Genomic DNA, 24,677 nt, shown 5'->3' on the forward strand with positions numbered 1-24,677 from the left:
TCATAGGAGAGATACAGTAATGATCCACTCCTGGTCTTTTTAAGACCTTACACAAGAAAGTGGATTGTGAGAGCACTCCAATGCTAAATAAAATATACAAATACACTGGAAGTATGACTGATCTGGCCAAATTAGCTACAAACATACAAAAGAGAGAGGGGGTTGATCAATGCACATTCCCTGGTCCCCTGTTTCATAAGTAAATTAGTATCTATGCTAGTGCATGTATTTTCAAAAAATAGGGGGTTACCTTGACGTGATATGATGGCTTACCAATCTTATGATCATAATTTTGTTACTTGTTTTTTAAAATACATGCACTAGCATAGATACTTGGCCAGATCAGTCACATGTCCAGTGTATTTGTATATTTTATTTAGCCTTGGAGTGCTTCCATAACCCCCCTTCATTTGAATTTATGCATTTTAGCAAACTTACTCTGCAGGGAGAATGGCCAAATTTCCACGTGGTTGTAGCACCCCCACATCTGCCCCTTTAATGGTGGTCTTGTGCATTTAAAAAATGGGTTTTGGTCAGTGGGCAGTCTTCTCTTTTACAAGCCACAAGCGGGGGAGGAGTAAGCCTGTAGAACCAATGCTGTGGTCTTGGCAATCAATCTCTATAAAATCTAAAGGCATGGGGGTGGACTAGCCTAAGACCACCATATGGGCATGATTTTGGAAGCCTCCCATAGGACTCAATAGCACTCTGCAGCTCCAACCTGGCCCAAGGAAAGTCACGATACCGAAGCTTGAATGAATGCGCAAGATACCAAAAACTTGCACTCGGATGCATTCGGACTCATTTGGAGCATTCGTGGATTGATAAATCTCCCCCCTAGTCATGCCACTGATAATACCATCAAGCCAGCATACAGTACAGCGTCACCCACATAGAAGTATGAGGATGCTAGGAGCTGGAGCTCAACAACAGCAGTAGAAAGAAGTTTTTAGTCTACCACGTACAGAAATGAATTTATCTAAAAAACGGTACAGATGACATGTATTAGTGGTCTAAAACTGAGATTCTGATTTCCAGACTGCACATTGTCTACATTAAAGGAGTTGTTCACCTTTGAGGTAACTTTTAGTATGATGTAGAGAGTAATATTCTGAGACAATTTGCAATTGGTCTTCAGTTTTTAATATGTGTACTTTTTTGGTTATTTCATTTTCAGTTCAGCAGCTCTCCAGTTTGTAGTTTCAGCAGTTTTTTGGTTGCTAGGGTCCACGTTACCTTAGCAACCAGGAAGTGGTTTTGATCAGAGACTGATATATGAATAGGAGAGGGGCTGAATAAAAAGATAAGCAATAAAAAGTAACAATAACAATAAAACTGTAGCCTCACAGAGCAATAGTTTTTGGCTGCTAGGGTCAGTGACCCCCATTTGGAAGCAGGAAAAAGTCAGCAGAGGACAGCAAATAATTAAAAAAAACTATACAAAATAAATAATGAAGACCAATTAAGTTGCTTAGAATAGGTAATTCTATAACATACTAAAAGTGGTCTTAAAGGTGAACCACCCCTGTAATATACAGCCTGTAAAACCCTATAAACAGATCTGAAGTATAGACTGAAAGAATACGTTATACTAAGCACCTGGCTTTGTTAGAGTTAAAAAATAAATTTTCTTTAACAAATCACCAAATGTTTTATCTTGCAACAGAAGATGTTTTTCCATCCTGAGAAAGCTGGCAGAGTTTGCAAAGTGTGACATTACCAAATGCAGAACCCAGCGCCAGCTGCTTTCCCTAAAAAACCTTCAGATGATCTATGCAGGCTTTTGTGCGTTATGATGATTTTTTCCTTCCCTAATCCGACATGCAATCTGTGTCACCGTGTTGATGACCTGTAGAAAGTAATTCTGCATGCGTGGCTTTATTTTTGGATGCCTGGATGCTGCACATTAGAGTGGGTATTCAGCAGTTTAATCTAAGCACAGCATCTGTTGTTGGAGAGCCCTGCTATCTGTTAGCTGTAAGGAGAAAGTAGAGGAGGCAGTCGGGACATACAAATGTAGCCATACTGATAATCCATGAAAGCAATGGGAAGAGAAGGGCTCTACCCTCTAAACTGCTTTAGGCGTCCAACATGCAGCAGACAAACCTTAGCTCCTTTAATATGCACACATATGACAATACTGATACCTGCTGTGATATGAATGTCATCTACCCACTGACTCAGGAAGGGAGGGAGTTAAGAATTATACAAAAACAAAAAAAGGGGGATACGAAAATCTCATATCCCCATTTAAATCAATCAAAGAAATAAGAGTGATACTTCTAGCAACTCAGAATGGGAAGGGGAACAAAAAAAGTGCAATAGCAGTGACTTCAAACATGCAACTTTTCAGCTTAACTACATTTCCCAGAATCTCCACTCACCACCAACAGCTAAACTTCCTGGCGAAGGGCTCGTCTTTCAATGAGCATAAGAAAATATAACACAAACTAAAAAACCTTTGAAGAGAATTCATCATTATTTTAATTTTTTGTTTGCATTTTGTGTCAGTTTTGATGCCTTTTATATACCTATAGAGGCAGATTTATTAAAATGTGAGTTTAGAACTTAATACACAAAAACTCACCTATGTTCTATTCATTCCTATGGGTTTTTTAAAAGTGGATTTATCAAGGGGTAAGTTTTAACTTTTACCCATTGATAAATGTGCTTCTAAAAATCCCATAGGAATGAATAGAATGTGGGTGAGTTTTTAGGTGTCTAAACTCATATTTTGATAAATCTGCCCCCTAGTATATATATATAAATATATATATATATATATATATATAGCAGGTTTGTAGAAAGCACTCACGGCATCAGAATGTAAAGTAAAGAGATTTCTTATTTATTTAATCATCGCATCAACGCGTTTCGACCCTCATAGGATCGTCATATATATATATATATATAAATAGTGTGTTTTTAATTAAATAACTTGTCTAGTTTTTCAGGTTTCACAGTGTTGTGAACTAAAAAATGGCTAATCTGTATCTGTAGCAGTGAATCATTACTGGGGGGATCTCACACAACTGATAAGTGGAATACACATTCACTAACTGAATTGAGAAAAGTCCCATTTCCCAGGTAAATGTTGTTTGTTGTTGCAGATTTTTATGACCTGCTTGAAAGTGCCAATAATTGTTGTAATTTTATACAATTAAAATACTGTATATGTATATTGGCATTCTTTGTTTCCTTTATTTCTGGTGGTAAATGAGTTTTACCTTTTTTGTTGCCAGTTTCAATTACAATCATTACAAATAGACACAAAAAAAGTGATGCAGACTGGCACAAATATAGCATTGCCCTAATCTTGTTTTTTTTGTACTAACAAATATGAAACAATAAGGGGCACATTTACTAAAACTCTAACATTTCTCATTTTTTCATTTTTAAAAATTTGAATAAATTTGCTTCCATGATTGTCGGATTGACCGCGACAGCTTATAAATGGCATATTTTTACATTTGCATTTTTGCGGTTTTAAAAGCAAAAATTCATGTTTTTTTTTTAATTAAATTAATTGTGATTTTTAGAGCAAAAAAAAAGTGAATCAGGTAAAAAAAAAAATGACCATTGGCAAATCTGCCTTTAGGGGTAGATTTATCAAAAAGTGAGATTAGACCCCACCACAGAACAACTCACCCAATTTACTCATTTTTATGGAATTTATACAAGTGTATTTATTAAATGGTGAATCTTAACTTTCATCCATTGATAAATATGCTTCTAATAATCCCCTAGGAATGAATAAAAAGTGGGTGAGTGTTTCTGTGGCGAGCTCTAATCTTGCACTTTTATACATCTGCCTCTTAATATATTCTCCATAAGTTTATTAAAATGAATATCAGAATATGCTTAGTACATAGAATTACAATGTTCACTGTGCACTGAACTACAGGGGGTGGGAAAATGTGTAATATCACCAGTGTGAGCTAAACATCAGCAGGGAGAAGAAAAGTGACAGAACAACATATAAGGAGAGCAGTGAGGCTACAAAGATGCAAAAACCGTTGTCTTAGCAGGTTTTCAGTCCCAGAGAAAGAGAGGGAAGAGAAGAAAGAGAAACTAGGTATCAGAGGGTGGAAGATATGAAAGGGGAGGTCAGAAAGTGAGTGAGAACACATCCACATGCAGAATCAGAGGGAGGAGATACAAAGGGAGATGTGAGGTGTAGAAACTGCCTTTATTTTGCTTTGAGCAGCCAGTGGATACAGTTTGTGTGTGTGAGAGAGAGAGAGAGAGAGAGAGAGATGGACAGGGATGGTTTGTGCTACGGTATGAAGAGGATGCAGCAGGATCCTGTCCCACAGTTATGGTGAGTAAACTTTGCAATGCATGTTCCTCTTGCCTTTATTTCACACTAACATTGTACTGTCTAAGCAGCATTATATTGTATGCATTTGTGCACCAGGAAAGCAGTTAGTGTGTGCTCTGTAGTAAGCAGCAAGGCATATTGAAGATATATGCAGCACTTCATCTGTTTTATATAGCATCTCCAGCTTATATCAGCTTTACAAATGCAGGCAAGTTGCGCATATATCTAGAGAAAGCAGCTGAAAGAAGAGAATCTCATGTGAATAGACCATGGTTATGGTACTGTATTTCCCTCATATATAGGAAAAGTTAAAACATGTAAGCATGGCTTTGTCTGTTTATTAACCCAGCAGCAACCACTGAGCCCAATGCAGAACAACTCATTAATTACAAAAAAAGAACTTGCCCACCAGTAGAAGGGGCTTTAGATCCCTCAGGGGGGCACCTTTATTAATACAAACATTTACATTACACCTATGTTTGTTCCTATTAGATTACTTTACAAGTGAAAAGAGATGGTTTGATGCAAAAGTTGTAACAAATTTACAGATTTCAGTTCGAAATCAGGAATTCATTTGGGCTTTCTTGTGGTTTAACGAATATTTCTAAATGCCTTTTTATAACAGATCCAGATTCTGAAGTGACATACATTGGTCAGAGATGCCTATAATATCTGGAAACAGTGAACAAGACTATAATAACCTAAGCTACTCCTCCAGCAGTACCTTGAACCATTTCTTTCCAATTGCTGTTGAATCCCAGACAATTAAAGGAGTTAGGTACCAAAGGGCTCAAAGGATCTATGACACAGATGGAGTCTATACAGCTGACCTGAAGCGAGAAATTATCATTAATGTAGGAGGAATTAAATACCTCATGCCTTGGAGTACTTTGGATGAATTTCCTATGACAAGACTTGGAAAATTAAGGTTTTGTAGCAGCTATGAGGAAATCATCCAGATTTGTGATGACTTTGATGAAGACACCAATGAATTCTTTTTTGACAGGAACCCTTGTGCTTTCAGCATGATTGTCAGCTTCCTGGCAGCAGGCAAGCTGAGGCTCTTAAGGGAAATGTGTGCCTTGTCTTTTCAGGATGAGTTAACTTACTGGGGTATCGAAGAGTCCAAACTAGAAAGATGTTGTCTTAGGAAGCTTTTTCAGAAACTTGAAGAACTTGCTGAGATCAGAAAAGAAGAGGAAGCCCAGAGGAACAGGGAGACCATATGTGTTCTTGAAGACAACACCAAAGTTGGCCATTGTATGGGCAAACTAAGGGATATGGTAGAGAATCCACAATCAGGGATCCCTGGAAAGGTGTTTGCCTGCCTCTCTATTATATTTGTGGCCACCACCGCTATAAACCTTTGTGTTAGCACCATGCCAGACCTCCGAGCTGAGGAGGACAGGGTAAGTCTGGGAGCTGAGCTTTGTGATAAGCCTAGTCACCAAAGTTTACACTGGCAAAACAATGTCATGCTTATTGTAACCAGCTGATAAAAAAAATCTTGCTAATTGGAAAAAATTGTAGTTATATATATATATATATATATATATATATATATATGAATTTAACTAACATTCTAGATCTTTGCTAGATGCAATTCAGTGAAACGTTTTTTATGAGGAAAGCTTATCTCCATTTCAATTCCAAATGTTCCCATATAGCCAGATGCAATTCAATGACAAAAAATTATTTTATGGTTATCATGTGAAAACCTATGGCAAGATTCCATTTGAGGAATGAAAACTTTTCTCCCAATTCAGGTCCAGTTTTTGAATCCAGGATTCAGTTCAGGATTCAGCCAAGATTCTTCCTTTTTCAGCAGGATTCAGCCATATCCAAGTGCCTGGCTAAACCGAATCCTTAAAATCATGTGACTTTTTGTCAAATTAAAACAAGTTCCCTTTAATCCTTCCTTAACTGATTTGCACACGCAAATTAGGATTCAGATTTGGTTCTGTATTCGACCAAGTCTTTCACAAAGGATTCAGGGTTTGGCCGAATCCCAAAATAGTGTATTTGGTGCCAAAAAGAGTGAATTTACTAAAATTATTAGGCAGTTGGCCATTATCCTTGAAATGCTATCCAGTATGTATATATCAAGTTTTATACATAGTTTATCCTACAGTTTTACACAAAGTGCTGTCTTATTCTGCTAAACTATAAAAGGCAACTTTTTGGGTTAAGCAAGTTGCAAACACATGGGACAGGTTATTCAATCTGGAAATTTGCCACTGAATTGTATTAGCTCAGTTCTTTTGTAGGGCTACATGTAAGAATTTTCAATAGGCACACCATAGTGGATTGTACCAGATAACACCCACTGTACAATGATGGTCTTTCTCAGCTCACCAGGAACAGTGATGATCCCGTAATACCTGTTAAATATTACTTTTCTAGGAGTACTTCATTTAATTTTATTATGATAGCTGAAGCACACAGTGTACTGGAATGGTATATACAGTATTAGTGTGGCACCTATTTACATTGACTGGACTTTGCACTTACAATATCACTGGACACACAGAGTAAGATTTCACATAAACATAGTAACTTTTCCAAGTACCTTTTAGGTCAGGACATCAAACCTGGGCACAGGGCTTCTGTACCCCTAGTTTACGACTAAGCAAATGGCCCATTATCTGCTCTCAATCTGCATATATTTAGTCCATATATATTATGCAATGATAAGGATAAAAGTTTGGTGTCAAAAGCTGTGGATATGTATGCAAGCAGTGGTTTAGACACTAAAGGGTAATGTAATAAATAGTCTTAAGTTTGCTACTTGTCTAGTACAGGTATTGGATCCCTTATCCGAAAACCCGCTATCCAGAAAGCTCTGAATTACGGAAAACCCATCTCCCATAAACTCAATTTTAATCAAATTATTCAGAATTTTAAAACTGATTTCCTTTTTCTCTGTAATAACAAAACAGTACCTTGTAGTTGATCCCAACTAAGATAAAATTATTTCTTATTGGATGCAAAACAATTCTATTGGGTTTAAATAATGTTTTATTGATTTTTTTTAGTAGACTTGAGGTATGGAGATCCAAATTACGGAAAGACCCCTTATCCGGAATACCCTTAGCTGTTGGCTGGTTGCTATGGGTTACAAGATTTGTGCAAACATAAGACTTTTACATTACCTGTTGTTGGAGTCAATCCTGAATTGTAAATTTGCATTGATCAGAATGTGTTTGCAATGATGGTGTCAAGCCCATTTGGTGCCTCTGGTATGCACCATGAGATTGACTCATTTGAAACCACATGAGGATGAATGAAACTAATGCTTTTCACAGGGTTGCACAAACATAAAGGATTAGGGAGAAATGTCACTCACTATCTCTGTTCCAGGTGTTTGTCACTTGTTGTAGACACTTGAGTATAATTGGAGAAACCAAAGATGGATGCACATTGGCTGTATCTGTAACAAAAGAGGCTTTTCTACATTATCCATCCAATGTATATATACATTACCTAGGTATAGAACATTACATTATTTCAGCAAGTTATTGAGCTGAAAAATGAGGCAGAGTGATTTGTTTATTAAATAAAATAAAACATGATGACAGTTTTAGTGAATGTGTATATTGTGTGGTATTAACTCCAGGGTTTGCTGTGTACCACCTGCTGACAGAGATGAGAAACTTTGCAACCAATCATACAGACACACATTTGGAAGCACATGAACAACTGCATTTTAAAATAGAGGTTGCAAATGTAATCATCTACATGCCAATAACAGTAGTCATAGATAGTCTGAGACTTCAGCAGGTTCAACTTTTGAAGCCATCAGTGACAGGATTAAGAGCTTGCCCTACATGGACAAGAAATGTAAATGAAAATTGATCAGTTCTGACTTTTAAAAAAGAGAAGGAAGCACGCAGTTGGATGTAAAAATCTGTAATTTATGGTTTGCCATGCCAAAAATGTACAGAAAAGCAAAATGGATTTATGCAATGGGAATCTTTTATGTTTCCCAAGTGGCATGGCTTAAGCCTAAGGCGTGTCAGACTTGCAAATGTGTATGCTTTTCCTGTCTCCTTTCTGCTTTAAAGAGAAAACAATCCCCCATTTCAGTTTGGTTTATTCATAATCAGATACTTGGGCTAAAAGTGGTGTTGTAATTATTAAGTACTATGTTTCTGAGCAGTTTCACCTAAGTCTGGGCATTTAGTGACACCAGCAGACACTTGCTAATCTAAATCAGGTCAGATGCCTGGGGCTGTATGGCTCTTGGCCTTCATCTGAGTTTTAGGAACTGATTTGTATGACATCTTATATTGATATTTCAGTTAGATATTTTCAGATCTGCAATAATGGGTCTAGAAGATAGTCTTCCACGTTAACACAGTTAGACAGCATGTAATGAAATGCTATTTGACTTATATACTGATAGAGTGCAAAGTGCAACTCATAAACATCGACTCATATAGTATGCATGTATTTGACTGGGAGAGCCAAACCCTGTCGACCAGTGGTTCTTAATCTTTTCCTCAGGGGAGGCAAAATATGTTACAGAATTAATTAAAGCCAAAAATTGGTTTACAACCATTTATTTACTATGTTTTAATGAATATGTTTTATTGTTTTGGCTTTGGCCCATTGGTTAGGAGGATCTGCTAGTGTATGACCTTACAGTATCTCCAAACCCTGTGATCCCCAACCAGTAACATGTTGCTCTCCAACCCCTTGGATGTTGCTCTCAGTGCCCCCAAACCAGGTAGTTATTTTTGAATTCCTGACTTGGTGGCAAGTTTTGGTTGAATAAAAATAAGATTTACTACAAAATAAAGCCTCCTGTAAGCTGATAGTGTGCATAGAGGCTGCCTAATAGCCAATCTTAGCCCTTATTTGGCACCTCCATGAACTTTTATGATGCTTGTGTTGCTCTCCAAGTCTTTTTACATTTGACTGTGGCTCACGAGTAAGAAAGGTTGGGGACCCCTGAAAACCTATATATTCCTGTGTCCATTTCTTCTCACAGCACCTGGCACTTAGGTTTGTCATGGCTTGAATTTGTCTTCCAAATCTGTACAAGAACTAGAAACAGAGCATGAACTGGGACCAATTTAGTAGCTTTTAAAGGCACATTATTTTTGTTTTAGAGGTCAATGGCAAACCCCTTTTTCTTGATCCTATATGTCCCCTTTAAACAAAATACTAACACCATTAAGGACTTGGAAGGTCATTATAACATCTACAGGATACCCTTGGCTTGTGCTTCAATAACTTTGTAATTCCCCAAAGGCCTCTGCTACTTTTATTAACTAAAATGTACCACTGCCACTGTACATTTAGGACCAAGAGCTGCTGGAGAACCTTTTAGATCATTAATCACATCACAGACCATAATAAAGGGTGACTTCAAGAACCACAATGCACAGAGCAAAGTAATATAACTCCCCCTGGGATTCTCAGCATCTGTCCTTTCTCTGCATATTTAGTGTGTTGCAGAGGTTACTAAGCAATGTGACATACACCAACATGAAGACTGACTAATTTAGTACAATAAGGTGCTTGGTATACACAAAGGTTTCCACAAGGTGGAAATGGGAGCAAGGGACCTTTACCTTCAAGATGTCAAAGGCCTCATGGGCCCAGTATTAGTTTTTCAACATTTAAAGTATAATTTATTCATGAATTTGTGTGAGTTTAGGTGCATTGCAATAAGATTTTGATAATTTACTTTCAACTCTCCAGCACTTAAACAACAACACCCCAGTAACTCCTAAAGCCATTTAAAGAAGGTTGGTGGATATAACAGTATCCCAAGGGTTACAGGTGAGACTTTGGGGTCCAGCTATCTGTAATGAGTATTTTGTTTGAAGTGGTCTTCAGACCTGACATTACAGTAAGGTTAGTAGCGCATGGGACATATAGGGTGAGCAAGCATCTAACCTGGTGAAGGACCCAGAAACTGGTATTAATGGAACTGCATATCACCACTGGTAACAGGAGAATGAATTTCAACCAGAAAATGACAGGTAGAATCCATTAAAATGAATGTCAGGCTTCCATATCAGCATGCAATCTTTTGTGGAGTGGGTGAGGTTTCCAAGTCTTATCCCCTTGTATTGATGCATGATATGCCAGGGAAGCCCTTGATTCCCTTTTACTGTAATCTTCACTGCCGCAGGCAGATATTGCATTCCCTGAGAACAATTATAATTGCAACTGCCTGAGAGCAGCAAAGGAAACTTTAGCCTTACTTTATTCAAACTTTAACATTTATAGCATTTATTAATACAATATTGCATTTCACAAGAATAACAACTCCTCTTAAAATATGAGCAGATGATGTATGAGGGCTTTCTGGCTTATCTGAATTGCACAGCAACATTTTAATATCTGTATCGGTTCCAGTCTAATGCAAATTTAATTTTTTTTTTACTAGGAACATTTCCAGTATAATGCTCATATATTGATCTTATATTTTATGTGAGAATAAAACATACAGAGCTTATTAAAGCACAGTTCTTCACTAATGACAGTTTAGTTGTTTCATTAAAAAGGATTACAGCCATAATAATATTATCAATCCTTATAAAGGAGTTATAGATTATATAAATGTTGTCCTCACAAGTACAGTATACAGATCCTAATGCTTATGTAGCCATTTTGGCCTTATGTCCAGTAATCTGTGTCTATGAATTGATAATCCTTCTTTAATTGGTACAGCACTGCCCTTTGAGGGATTTTCTGTGACATTTTCCCTGACCTAAATTCTTTATGTTATTATCTAGATAGAAAGGACCAAAGTGCATGATCTGATAATCATATCAACATTCTACCTACAAAATAACTAAGTCCATGTTATAATAAATTATACAATTTCCTTGGCATTACCTTCTCGAATAACTTTTTCTCCCATTTAACTGCTGGAACCATAGGTTTTGTCTTCCTGCCTTAAGGTGACCATATATGGATCAACTAGATTCAGTATCTAAACGATCAGTATGAATACCTGAATCTGATGCACCATACACTAGCAGATCTGGCACCATAAGATTTTTATAGCAGGCCAGATCCCTAAACAGCACGAGCACTCTGCTGCTTATGCTAAGAGGCCATTGCAGGTGGCTATGTTGTGGAACACACATGTACTGTACATAATGAGTGAGTGTTCCACTTGCTGATTATGGGCATGCATATGACATATGATTGGTCAGCATGTCTCCCGATCCTATGTCACATGCATGTGCATGATCAGCAAACTAAACTTGGGGGCTTGATCATTATGTACATGCTTGTGTCCCAACATATTTGCCCACTGGAGGCTGTGTAGCACATTCAAAGGGGTTTTATTCAGAAAATACTGTTTGTTTACCTGAACCAGATTGTGGGACAGACAGATGAAGGGTGTAGTCATGCATGCAAAGTGCATTTTTTCCATTGAGGCCCCATTTTACTTGTTTGCAGGACCGACTAACCAGGGTGCCCAGAAAATGTGAACAGTGAGCTAATAAATGGGCCTGCTAGCTTAGTATTATGGAGCTCCAATTTTATTGATGGCAGCCCTGTTAGCAAGCAATGTCAATCAGCAGCAAGAAGGGCTAGCAAGTTGTCCTGTATTAAAAAGGGATACACAGAGGAGGGGGTATATATTCCCTCTTTACAAAGCACTGGTAAGGCCCCATCTAAAATATGCAGTGCAGTTTTGGTCTCCAATCCAGTGTGAGAAAATAAATGACTGAGTACCAAGTTGATCCAGGTACTGGTCCGATTGCCCACTTTGTAGTCAGAAAGAATTTTTTCCCCCTTTGAGGCAAATTGTAGAGGCTGCACATGGGGGTTTTCCTCTGAATCAGCTAGCAGTTAGACGAGCTTCACTTATGAGGTATGTTATTATGAATTTCCTTGCAATGCAAGATGCAATAGGCTGCATGTGACATTACTTGCATACAGTATATACTGTTGATCATTTGGCAAACTGTTAGTCTTTCCATCAGTAGGTGAATATTAATCAAAATTAGCCCCATCTGGATTGAGTGAGTGTCTCAGCTGATGAAATGCATCTGACAATACCATGACAAGCCCCACAGGGCCTTTTAGGTCTCAAAAGGAATGATTTGCTTTCAGTCATTACTAGCCTAGACACGCACTTGTACAAAATAAGGCAGTGGTAGCAGATAACAGTGCCTGAAATGCAACATTAATATTCCTGTCCAGTGATATTTAAATATTCCTGTCATTTTTGGAACAGGAAATTGACTCACACATATGCCAAAATACAGGTGTCTGAGAAATATTCTTTATATTTTATTTTAGATTGCTAGTCCAGAAACTCTTCATCTCTTCTTTTTTTGTATTTATTTATTTCAACTGTTATTATCAGAAATCAAAAGTTCAATTTATTACTCAAGCAATGCTTGATATGTTACAGACAGTTAGTGATCAGTGAATCTGTCCTGCTTCGTTTTGCCGAAAAAAATGCGAAACTATGGAAAAATGTGCAAAACTGCGAAAAATTTGCGAAATGCAGGTGCCACATGTATTTTTTGACGTGCGTGACTTTTTTTGACGTGCATGACTTTTTTGACGAGACTGTGCTTTTTTTGACACAAACATGACCTTTTTTGACGCAACCATGTCTAATTTTATGCGACTGCGCCATTTTTGCTGAAATTCATTGCAGATCCATGCCTGGCGAAAAAAAAATTCGCTCATCACTAGTTACAGTATATGATAAAATTATATAATTATGGCTTGGCTTTAACCCAGGGAACATACCAATGATACTGTAATTTTTCTACTATTTCCTACCAGACAACTACTGAGGTGGCAAGCCCCAGGCTCCCTGGCGTCATATATTATCCCCTTACAAAGCTTGTTCCTGTTTTGGGGCACGTAGTACATGGAAATCTCCTGTTCAGGGCTGGATTTGTGGCAAGGCCACAAAGGCCTGAGCCTAGGGTGTCACAAATTAAGGGGTGGCATGCTGCCCAGCTGCACATGAAGTTGCTTATACTCGGAGCAATGCAGTCTAGGCGCACATCTCCTGTGCTCAGGGTGTCAACCAATGCGCGTGATCCTGGAGGTGGGGCGGTAAAGGGTGCCACTCCCTGGCCATGCAGCACAGAAATCCGGCCCTGTTTGGGTTGAAATTTTCATGCAATTATCCCAGGCAGCAAAGAGGATAATTGGAGGTGACTTCAAGCATTCTGACATTGCAGTTGTAGTAAGGATAAAAAGATGACGTGTCCGCTCAGTGTGCTAATAACCTTTGTTTTTTGTACAGGTGCAAATATAGAGGTGCTTGGTGCATGCGGATAAATCCTGTCTTCATGCTTTATGTTGTATGTTTTTTGATTTATTAGCTTTCGTATTCTACTTTACCCCAGCCTGGAACTAACAATGCCAGCTGGTTGTCAGGGTCACTGAGCCCAGCAAGATACTTCTGGTAAGATACTGCTTCTGTTATATCTTTATTTTTCTACTTTTTTACTGACTTCCACACTGCTGACATATTGCTAAGATAATTAAGCCCTAGCAACCACATAGCAGCCTACATTCCAAGCCTGACAAGTACAGAACAAACAACAAATAATTAAAATAGCACAAAAAAAAAAATAAAAAGTAAACTAATTGCACATTGTTTTAGAATATTGTTGTCTTCATTTTACCAAAAGTTAATTTTAGGCAAACTACTCTTTTACAATACGTAAAAGAGTAAGTTATTTGTTTCTCTTACTCCTCTTGGGCTATTAAATATAAGGAATTATCTGAATACAATTTCTTACACTGAAACTGCAATATGAATGGTGTGTAAGTTACACAGCTATTCATGGCTAGTATAGGGCATTGATGGGTATTCACTTCATAGTACTCTCATGCCACAACAACTTAAAATGGCCTATTGAACATTATAATTACTACATGCTCTTGTGCCATGCACAAAGGCACATTGCTTAGTAATGACACCACTTACACATATCTGACACCTCTCAAAGTGGCAATCATTGAACATGCTCTGCAGCTCTCAGTGTAGGATGGGAAACGCAGAGAACAAGCTGTGGAACAAATATCCATCGCAGCCAAGTTCCCTTCTAAAAATAGAAAGACCATTTCTGTCACCTAAAACAGATCTGTCTTTGATGTAATTATTCATTTATGAAGCTGAAATGCCGTTTCTCCACATATTGCTCATATAGCACATCTCTCTGCTGCCTTTTTATCCGATATAAAATAAAGCAGGAGTATTGTGCAGCATATTCTAGTATATTATAGTGCAGAGTATTCTTACATACACACTGTATTTTATGCAATCGGTTTTAATGTGAGACAATTAAGCAAGTCCAGGTTCAGATATACATGATTTGCTTAGTGTATATTTGCAGATTTAGATGTGAGGGTTTGGCTGTTGGGAGCTTTTTATGTGAATTATCTGAAATAAATAAGACCGCAATCAGCTTAGTGTACCAATACAAACCCCCAAATGTAAATACAGCAGTGTCGAGATATGGTTCATTAATCACATTATTAATGTTAGTAGGATTAGATCAACAGTCAGATATCTGATAGGGATTCATGTCTAGCTAAATAATGTAGCTCATTTATCAAAGATTTGCTGCCATTACTGTATTTGCCTCATTTATATGAGGGAATACACCTCAAGTGGCTAATTAGTTGTTGAATGGTGTGAGTCAGAGGAATAGGATATATTTTTTGCTTGCAGGGACTAATGCTTAATGCTTTCTAAAGGAGAGTTTTTCATCATTCCCTGTAATATTGGAATACTATATTTTTTAAGGGGGAGGCAATGCGCTCCATTAAACATTAATTTTTCCTTGCCTGTGGTGGTAAAACCCTCATGTGTGCATTCCATTATATAGGGCATTTGAAGCCATGCAATTGCAATGTCCTATTTCTGCCCATAGAAGTATAGTCACATCAGAGGAACACCATACGGTTGAGGTTGCATATGTGTTGATCAGATATGAGTAGAATCCTGTGATATGTTCATGTCTATGTGACAGGGATTTTTTTACAGGAGACCTTAACTGACTCTTCCCTGACAGCTTTTAAATAATGTTCTGAACAACATCATCTCACAGTGAAAGAAATGAACATTTACATAGAGAAAACTGTCGTATTGATCTGTATCATTTTCTCATGAAGTCTACTACAAAAATACTCACGCACTAATGCATGCATACTACTTTACTGCCACACTGTATTGTTGTTCTGGATGGGCTTTTGGGCCATTTTAAATATTTTCCTATTTACTATATATATGCTAAAAGTCAGTCTTGCACATCACTGTCACTGTATTTAGGCAGTGTGCCAGCTGGGTGAAGGATGTATTGCTCACTGCCCAAATACTGTGGTCTGTTTTCTCTGAATCTGTACTGCTGGGTGACTGTGAGCTCTAAATCTGTTCTACTGTGGACTCTTGATTTGTACAGAGGTCTCTGTGTTTCTTTTGCAGGGACTTTGTGTGTTCTGTATTAGTATTACAGAGATAACTGAGTGAAGTCTATTGCAGTTGCACAGGGTGCTATAATGTACTGTACCTGCATTGTTAAAAAGTGGCATATTAAGTGTTTTCATCAGAAGGAGCCCTGGGAACTGATCTGTCCCTCCCCATACATTCCCTGGCTGTGACCCCCTTCCCCTCCCATTCCAAGTCACACCCCTTCTTTGCTGACTTTTGGCCTTTTATTCCAATAGGCCCTGGGTGACTGCCCAGCGAGGTCACCATTGGGCATATTCTTTTGGCAAGAAAAACACACAAGAAGGAGCCTTTATCACTGCATTTCGATGGAGGAAATGCGGTGATAAAGGCTTATTCACTACAGACAGGAGGCCTCAGTCAATGTGTTTTTGGGTTGCTGGGGTCACTGACCCCTACAACCATAAGACTTTTCAGTGGAAAGAGAAGAATTGAAATGTTAATAAAAAAAAAATACAAAACATATAACGAAGACCAATATTAGGTCTATCTATAACATGTAAATGTTAAATTTAAAGGTGAACTTTTAACATTGCCTAGTTTCTAGACAGTGTTGTATTATTATCAATAGCCAGGAATGGAGAAATCATTTTTGAGTTTCCAGCTATATGTATTTCTCCTGGAAAAATCATTATACCAAAATCATTATACCATAACAGCAGCTATGTGCAGTTTTACAAATGTAAATGGAGTTGGGGCAAACCATTATCACCCACCTGATTAATGCTGCATCTGTGCTTCACTGTGGATATCAAACAAATATGCCTAAATATAGGGAACAGTAGGTGGGATTATAGAAATCCCAGAATCCTATATTCTAGGCTTTGGCATTTTCAGTTTAACAGTTTAACATAATTTCATGTAACATACATATATTATATCTAGTATGCATTGTAAATACATAAAATATAAATGATGCAATATTGTAAGTAAAATCTGTAATGAAGCTGAATATACTGATAAATATATTAATAAGAGCAGTGAATCAAGCCCCACCCTTGCAGCATATGGAAATATGCTTTTTTTTTTTTTTTTTTTTTTGCTTTAAATATTACATTTTCATTAATTTAACAGCCAAGAAAGGCTTAAAGCAAGAACCTTTATAAGGACTGAATTTAATAGTATACATTTAAATGTTGCTGTTTTTTTTGGTGCAATTGCAAAAGAAAACACTAATAAATGGTTTATGTAAATGATGAATAAATGGTATTAAAAACTTTATTAATGTATTATTATTAAATGTAATTATGACCAATTACTAATGCTTATCAATTATGCTGATTTTATATTACTTATCAACTAATTTACTAATACATTTATAAGACCCCTTTCCCCTCTTGTGTTGCCACCTTTCTTCTGCTTGAAATCCAGGCCAGGGGGCTGGGAAGTAACATCATAGGGTGGGTGATCTCAGGGGTGGGGTGGATGACATCAGGGGCAGGGCTGTGACATCATTTTTTTGATGATAGGTGTCCTTTAAAGGGAAATTACATTACAGTGATATAATTAGGAGGGGTATTATCCCCCCCAGAACAGTTATCAGTCAGTGTGGCATGTTGGGAGGGATTCAGACTACAACCTTATCCATCCTTATTTGGGTGAAGATACATGGAGCTACTAGTAGCAGCTACTTGTCATGGCTACAGAAATAGACAATGCTGATTACCTCATGGTAACTGTCTATACGTGTGTTTTAGCATAGGAAATTCTTAGTATTGGCTATGGCAGGGTACTAGTAGCTACCTGTAGCTCAGCGTGCAACTAGTAGCTCCGTGAGTCTTCACCCTTATAATTCCCTCAACCAGACGCATTCAAAAATAAAAACATGCATATATTCTTGTTTTTATATTTCTTGTTCAGCAAAACATAGTTTATGCCATACAAAGTCTGTTATACTATTTGACAATAAATTGAAGCTACCTTGCTATTTCTTATAGGACCTGTTAATGCTCATGCATAAGCTGACAAGTTCTTTTTTTACCAAAACTTTCATGTCAACAGCTAGAATATCTGCCTATGTTTACCATGGAATTGGTTCAAAAGTACTTGGACATGTGAAAATGCATGTTGTCTTCATGGTTCCTAAATGGGGTCAGAGGCTGGACTGTACAAAGCCAAATGAAAAATTGTCATTTCTAGCACATAATAGCTGCAAGGGATAGAAGCAGATTCGCAGGGCTTGGATAACCTTGATTGAAGCATTTTGCCAGAGCCAGCCTTAGGGTAAACTGTACTCCATGAAAAATATTACAGTGGATGTCACTCAACAACTGGAAAAACAGCATACATTATTTATAAAGTATAATATATTACCTTTCAGTGCACACCCATATGCTTGCATTTAATAAAACCCACTTTAGTGTAAGCATGATTAGAAGATGGGGAGACTGGTTCTTATTCTATCCTACAGACCCTATTTTAACTAAATACCCACATTTTTTTAGGTTTTGCTATTTTTTTCTGTAATAGTAAAACAGTACCTTGTACTTATTTATAAATGGGTTTTAGGTTTTTCTTAGGGCTGTTTGGGTCAAAACTGGCTGTTCGGATTTCAGCCTTGTGAAACCCAAACAATAATGTGGCCAATAACCACCTTTACGGAGCCACCTTCTCAAGGCACAAACACATCCCCAAATGTCATGACCCCACCACCATATGTCACTGCTCCCAATATTATCATCCTGCCCTTTTATTTGTTTTTTTTCCAATGCCAAAGGTGGCAAGTCCAGGGTAAAGCATCATAACTTGGTTCTGTCATGGCTGCAGGGTGTAAAATCAGGAATGTATAGTCCCTTCTGCCATACTATTATCCTGTTATAATAGTGTCTCTAAATTGCATAGTGTGGCAAGAAATTACCAGTTTCCCTTTTACTTGTAAATACTCACCTGTTGATTAGTAATAAGGAAACAGGCATTGGTCATATTACAGTAATATCATGTTACATCAGCTTCTAACATAGAAATGGCACAGTGAAGCACAACATTAATTGAAATAGATATTTCATGACTGTTAAGGAAAAGTAGCCTTTATTATCTGCCTAACAGCATGCCTTCTGTGACTACAGGCAATACACTGTGTGATGACTTTCAGCATTAAATGGCACAGTGACTTCAAGCAATATATGGCACTGTTTAACGCCCAGCATAAAATATTACAATGATTTGCAGCACTAAATGCTTGTATGTTGCATATCTTTCAGTGATCCCCTTGAAACCTCTTCTGTGAAAGTGCAGGGCAGGTGTCTGTGATTCATTTCCCTTTCTTTTGCTCACTGCAAAGCACTGTGCTACACATAGATTATAGATGCTCGCTAAGATATTTCATCCTAGAAAAGAACTGCATGCCCAGTGCTTAATCTTAATTTTGTACCAGCACACTAAATGGATCTATCTGACCAATGATCTGGAGTTGCAGCTCCATTTACTTATAATTAAGTGGCAAGCAGAAAACTAGACATGGTGATGCCAAAAGGGAGCTCTATCCGCAAAGAGGATTGAAACCCATACTTGAGAACTACTGATCCAATAAATAAAAAAATATTACATATGCTTGTATATGTGCCAAACTTTTTATTATATAACAAAGCCCACTTATTTAAAAAACTCAACAAATACGGTATTTTTGCCCAAAAGCCTGCATGAGTTCCTTATATCACGTGGGGTTTCCTTTATGATTGCTGGAGCCCCTCAGTCTCTCCCACTCAATGACACAAGCAGGTCAAGTCTTTCTCACCTTTACAGAAGCAAAACCAGTCTTAAACACAAGGTGCCTTTATACATCACCATGTCATGAGGCTGTGCCTTGGGCTGCCACTGGATAAAAAAAAAGAAATTAACAACAATCTGGCTGCTTATTGCCTGACACAGAAATCCTGCAATGTCATTAGGTCTTTATCCATCTCAGTGGGTATACAGGGAAGGAAATGCCTGCTTGGCCCCCCACCTCTCGACGCCTGTAGCCTCAAGTTCAGTGACATCACTGAGGAGAAAAAGTAATTTTGTAAGTGTGAAATTCACAACTGTGTCTTAGTCCTGCCAATCTGCAGCTCAAAGTTGTTTTAGACTTTGCCCCAGGAGAAAGTGATGACTTGCATGCAGTTTTTTGACTTGGTTTCTTGGTTCATATGATTGCTGTGGCCTGGCATAATGAGAGTTGTATGGAATATTGTTACTATGGTTTTATGGAGCATGTTACTATAACTTACTTGATATTTGAAAATGATAAACAATAAAAAAAAATAGTTTTAATAAAAGATCCTGGTGAAGAAATAAAGAAGAAAGAATCTTGGCTAATCTCCAAACTTTTCAAAATAACATTATACTAAAATAATGTGTATAATAAAACAAGTGCACAGACCCTGACTTACAATGAAGCAATGAAAGTGAATTATTAAATTGTAGAGGTCAGATAGGAAACAGTGTATCTGAAAACAGTACAGCAATTATACCACGCAGAACCAATGGGGTACAGATTCAAACAAAAGAATCAGTATCTCCTCACTCTGGGGTGCACATAATTAATAAGGTACAAAGAAACAATGAAAACATAATTGAATATACAGCTTTCCACGTAGAGAATGCTGCTCACGTTGTCAGAGAAATTTGCTCAGGCGAGACAGAACAATGTATATTTAATGGAAGCGCAGCATATTAAAGCAAGAAAATAAGTCCTTGTGGGGCTCATCAGCCATCAAAGGGGGCCGATCGATCTGTAGGATGAATCCTGTGCTTCCCCAGGAATGATGGTATCCTTTTATTTTATCAACAAGCATACCTAGGGTGCTATATAAAAGTCAAAATTGAATGATAAAGAACCCTGTTCTTACAGTTAATCACTAGGTTTCCATAATATTACTCATTTGGTGCAAGCAGAAAATAAATAACAAAGCAACCCATATAAAAGTGACTGTATTTAGAAAAGGAGAGTCTTGTGTGCTGGCTTATTCTAGCTCTACACTACAGGTATATAACATCAAAGATCTTATTGGGTGTGGAATAGAAAATAAAAGGATCTTTATTTATGGAAGTGTTTTAAGGAAAATCTCTGCCTTATCTCCTTTTGTAGAAATTTTACTCTTGTAGTCTCCAGTAAGACCTTCCATAGGCACCAATTTTTAGTTCTGTAAATCTTTTCATCAGAACCCTGCACTGATTAAAAGGATTCAGAAGAATCCCAGCCTTTTTTGCAGGATTTGGCTAAATCATGAGTGCCTGTCTATATTAAACCGAACTCTTAGGGGCACATTTATAAAAGTCCTAATAAGTACAAATGAGAAAAATTTGTATTTTTCTAATTACGTGGTTTGTGTAATTGTGGTGTGGGTCAATTTGTGCGACAAAATCGTATTTGTCTATGAAAGTTTTGTAATTCATTCAAGCTTTGGTATTGTGACTTTCTTTTGGCCAGGTTGGAGCTGCAGAGTGCCATTGAGTCCTATGGAAGGCTTCCAAAATCATGCAGTGAAAGGTTTTCATGCCGTTTACGATCGTTATGAAAATTTCGTAACTTTCGGATCGCACCACAATATTTTCGTATGACCACGATACAAATTTTCATCCAATTAACGCACATCCCAAATAAGCATATTTACTCCGAATTTTTGCCAATCGTACTTTTAAACATCTGAAATTCAGACTTTGATAAATGAGCCCTTTAGTAACACATTGCTTTAGACTACTGGACAACGAAAGATGACAATTTATTTCATATAGTGAATTTTTTAGGCATTGGCTTTGATGCAACGGAAACCTAAAATTGTGGATTTGGTGCATCCCTTAATTGGTGGTAATTATAGCCTTCATAATGCATCAATCACACTACTTGGGGCATATTTACTAATCCACGAACGTTTTTTTCGTAATGATCGGTATTTTGCGACTTTTTCGAGCGCTCAATACGAAAAAGTCGCGACAATTCGCGAAAGTCGTAATGACTATGAAAAAGTTGCGACAATTCACGCAAGTTGTAACGGCTACGAAAAAGTCGCAAAAAAATACAAAAAAGTCGCAAAATGTTTGTTTTCCAATCCGAATTTTTCTCATTCGGATTCGTGGATTAGTAAATCAGCCCCCTTGTGTTATAGTAAATGAACCAAAGTTTGAAAGGATAGATATTTCATGATTATCTGAATGTCTTGATATTTCTCAAAATATATTTTCACTGAATTTGAATAAAATTATGTTGGTTTTAAGACAGTAGCCATTCATTTAAATAGCTGTATTTTGTACTTGGTGCAGTTCGTATGACATACATTTGTCAATGCCCCTTTTGGGTTTTGGAACTGTCTTCCAAGCTCTTTCGTCAGTAGTCAAAATGTTTACCAGTCAAGTAGGAGTTTGTCTACAGGATAAAAAGCTGTATACTATAAAACAGATGCATTCAAATAAAAAAGAACTAGTACTTCAGCAGGGGACCAGGGGGCTAAAACCCCTAAATTGAAATAAAGGAAGCCACATTCTCAACTGATCCATCCCCATCAACAAAACATCTCAAATTAATAATGATAAAGTAGCATGAATGATCAGAGTAGTTTTAAAGGAGTAGTAGATTTGTTTTTATGAATTCTTTTGAAGGGATCAAGGGCCTGTTGAGAGGGAATTATTTATAGTCACGCAGGTAGTATGCCCAAGAGACCTGTCATGGTTTCTTGGGTCACCTTCCTGGATGAATAAATGCTTTAACCCTTATGTCCTTTGACAAGAAAGAAGCACCATGTTCCTTCTGGGGTCAAGGGCATATTTTTTACCCTCAAAAACCTTTTTTTTCATAAAACTACGTATGGGAAAGTGACCTTTTCTGACACAGAAGTCGATCATCCCAGCAGTTCTGAAAGTCACACTGAAGCCATTGTAAGTTATACCCTTCTGCCTGCCATGAGCAATATCACACCAGCTTCATTACAACGCCACCGAAAACAAGTTAATTAATAGGGCTGACTATTACTCAGCGTGAGTTTATGCTTAGGGAATCATTAAATTGATTTTCCCTTTCCTCTGGCATAAATCATGATCGTTTGTGTTCATCCTCTGTCTAAGCACATTTTCCTGAATATTTAATTTGGAGCTTAAACAAATTTATAATAATGTGATGTAATTAAGACTCCTTATTTCAAGACACATCAGATTAGAAGTTTATCATCTTCCTGTTAAAAATAAACACCAAGACAGCAATTTTATTCATCCTACAGAGCTATTCCATCATAATAATGTTTGTTGTCAGGATTTTGTGTAAGATGAGTCTAAAAAATAGATTACAGAACTAATAAAAAGTTAGAAATGGGTGACTGAAGAAATTCATTCTATTTAATAAAGTGATAGTGCTATGTGCTGAGCTAAGGGAGACAGTCATAAACCAAAGGCAACCTACTTTGTTAGACTTTGCTTGTGGTTGTCAAAAAAAACAGCAAGTCCCTAAACTCTGTTGACTGCAGTTGATTCTTTTTGCAGTTGAATGCTCTGTTTAAACAAAAACAAATCTTTTTTTCCATGAGCAGATTTTTGACAAAAATAAAAAGCTTGCCAGGTTTAAGTTGGGGTTGTATTACAGAAGGGGCAAGGGACTGCAGGTGGAACATCCCAATCTATAGCAATCAAAAAAAATTGCTTGCAGCCCATCTGCACCCGATAGGTTCAACAAAGTAAACATTACAGTCAATTGGCTACCAAATCATCACAAATATACTTTACCTTAGAAAAAACTGAGAACATTTGGTCTGGGACATAATAGGAGTCATGTACTTTCTCAAGTGATAATTTCCCCACAGTCAGTTATGTGTAAAACCACTTTTCGGGTACTTGTGCTTCTTGCACCTCTGTATGGTTGTGCTCACCGTCGCTCAGCCATTCCTGACTTCAGTCCCAAATTGAGCACTGCTGCTTCTATTGACACAAGGGAACCCTGGAGTTACTGCCACTGCCTGACAAGGTGTTAGCTCTAGGGCTCCCTTTGCACCCAGCATCAATAGGAGCAGCACACTTATGCCGAAAGTATTAGAATAAACATAATTTTTATGCTGAACACTGTAACATTTGTCCACAATTGTGTTCGATTTGTGAAAAAATGCATGCAAAGTAAATGTGTCAAATTGTACACACAATGCACAATTGCTCCAAGTGCATCACCCCCTTGCAACAGTGATGATGCTGGAATTCTGGAAAAAAAAAACAGCATTGTGGGAAAAAAAACATGCCAATTTAGCTCATTGCACTTGTATACGTACATGTGCCCTAAAGTGATGCAGTGACCCCCAGCATAAAATGGCAGAGCAACTCCTGGCATTAAATTGAACCATACGCCATAACATTAATTTGTACCATAACCCATAACATTAAATTATACAATATAACTCCCTAAATGGTTCAGTGAGCCACATTCTCAAGTACAATAACACTCAGCAATACGCTGTATATTTACTGACTGCTTTAAATAGCACAGCAAAATAATCACCTGAAGGGTACTATCCAGCTAAACTGATACAAAATTTGAAGTAACAAAGATATTACACTTTACTTAACACTGTAGGGCTCATTTTCATCCACAGACACAGTGGGCAACTTGAGCTTTTCCCCACAATGAGTTGCGTCTAAAACCAGGTACTTGCATCCAAATGATCTCTGTGCACTTCCATATAGTTGTGGTCGGCAGCGATCAGTCCCTCCTACCTTCCATTCTGAATTGAATGCTTCTGTGTCTATTAATGCACGGCGTTGTGCGAACCATGGAGCTGCAGTCACCTCCTGACCAGGTGGTAGCTCCAGGGTTCCCTCGACACCCTGTGCCAATAGATGCAGCATACTTCCACCTAAAAAATTGAATGCAGATGTCATTTACATGCTGAACACCAGAACTGACATGAGCAAACACTGGAACTGATGCCAGGCAGACTGTGAAAATAT

The 24,677-nt window shown here is 37.6% G+C and overlaps 1 protein-coding gene across 1 annotated transcript in view; it reads left to right on the forward strand.

The window, feature by feature from the left end:
* The first annotated feature begins 3,987 nt into the window (after window positions 1-3,987).
* The window catches only part of kcng4 (potassium channel, voltage gated modifier subfamily G, member 4), a 31,661-nt gene continuing 10,971 nt past the window's right edge, over window positions 3,988-24,677 (forward strand). Inside the window, exons 1-2 of the mRNA XM_002934951.4 lie at window positions 3,988-4,321; window positions 4,947-5,730. Of these exons, the coding sequence (XP_002934997.1) occupies window positions 4,981-5,730 (750 nt within the window). The 5' untranslated portion in view covers window positions 3,988-4,321; window positions 4,947-4,980. The remainder of the gene's footprint in view (window positions 4,322-4,946; window positions 5,731-24,677) is intronic.

Source organism: Xenopus tropicalis, chromosome 4 (genome assembly GCF_000004195.4).
Source record: "Xenopus tropicalis strain Nigerian chromosome 4, UCB_Xtro_10.0, whole genome shotgun sequence".
NCBI lineage: Eukaryota > Metazoa > Chordata > Amphibia > Anura > Pipidae > Xenopus > Xenopus tropicalis.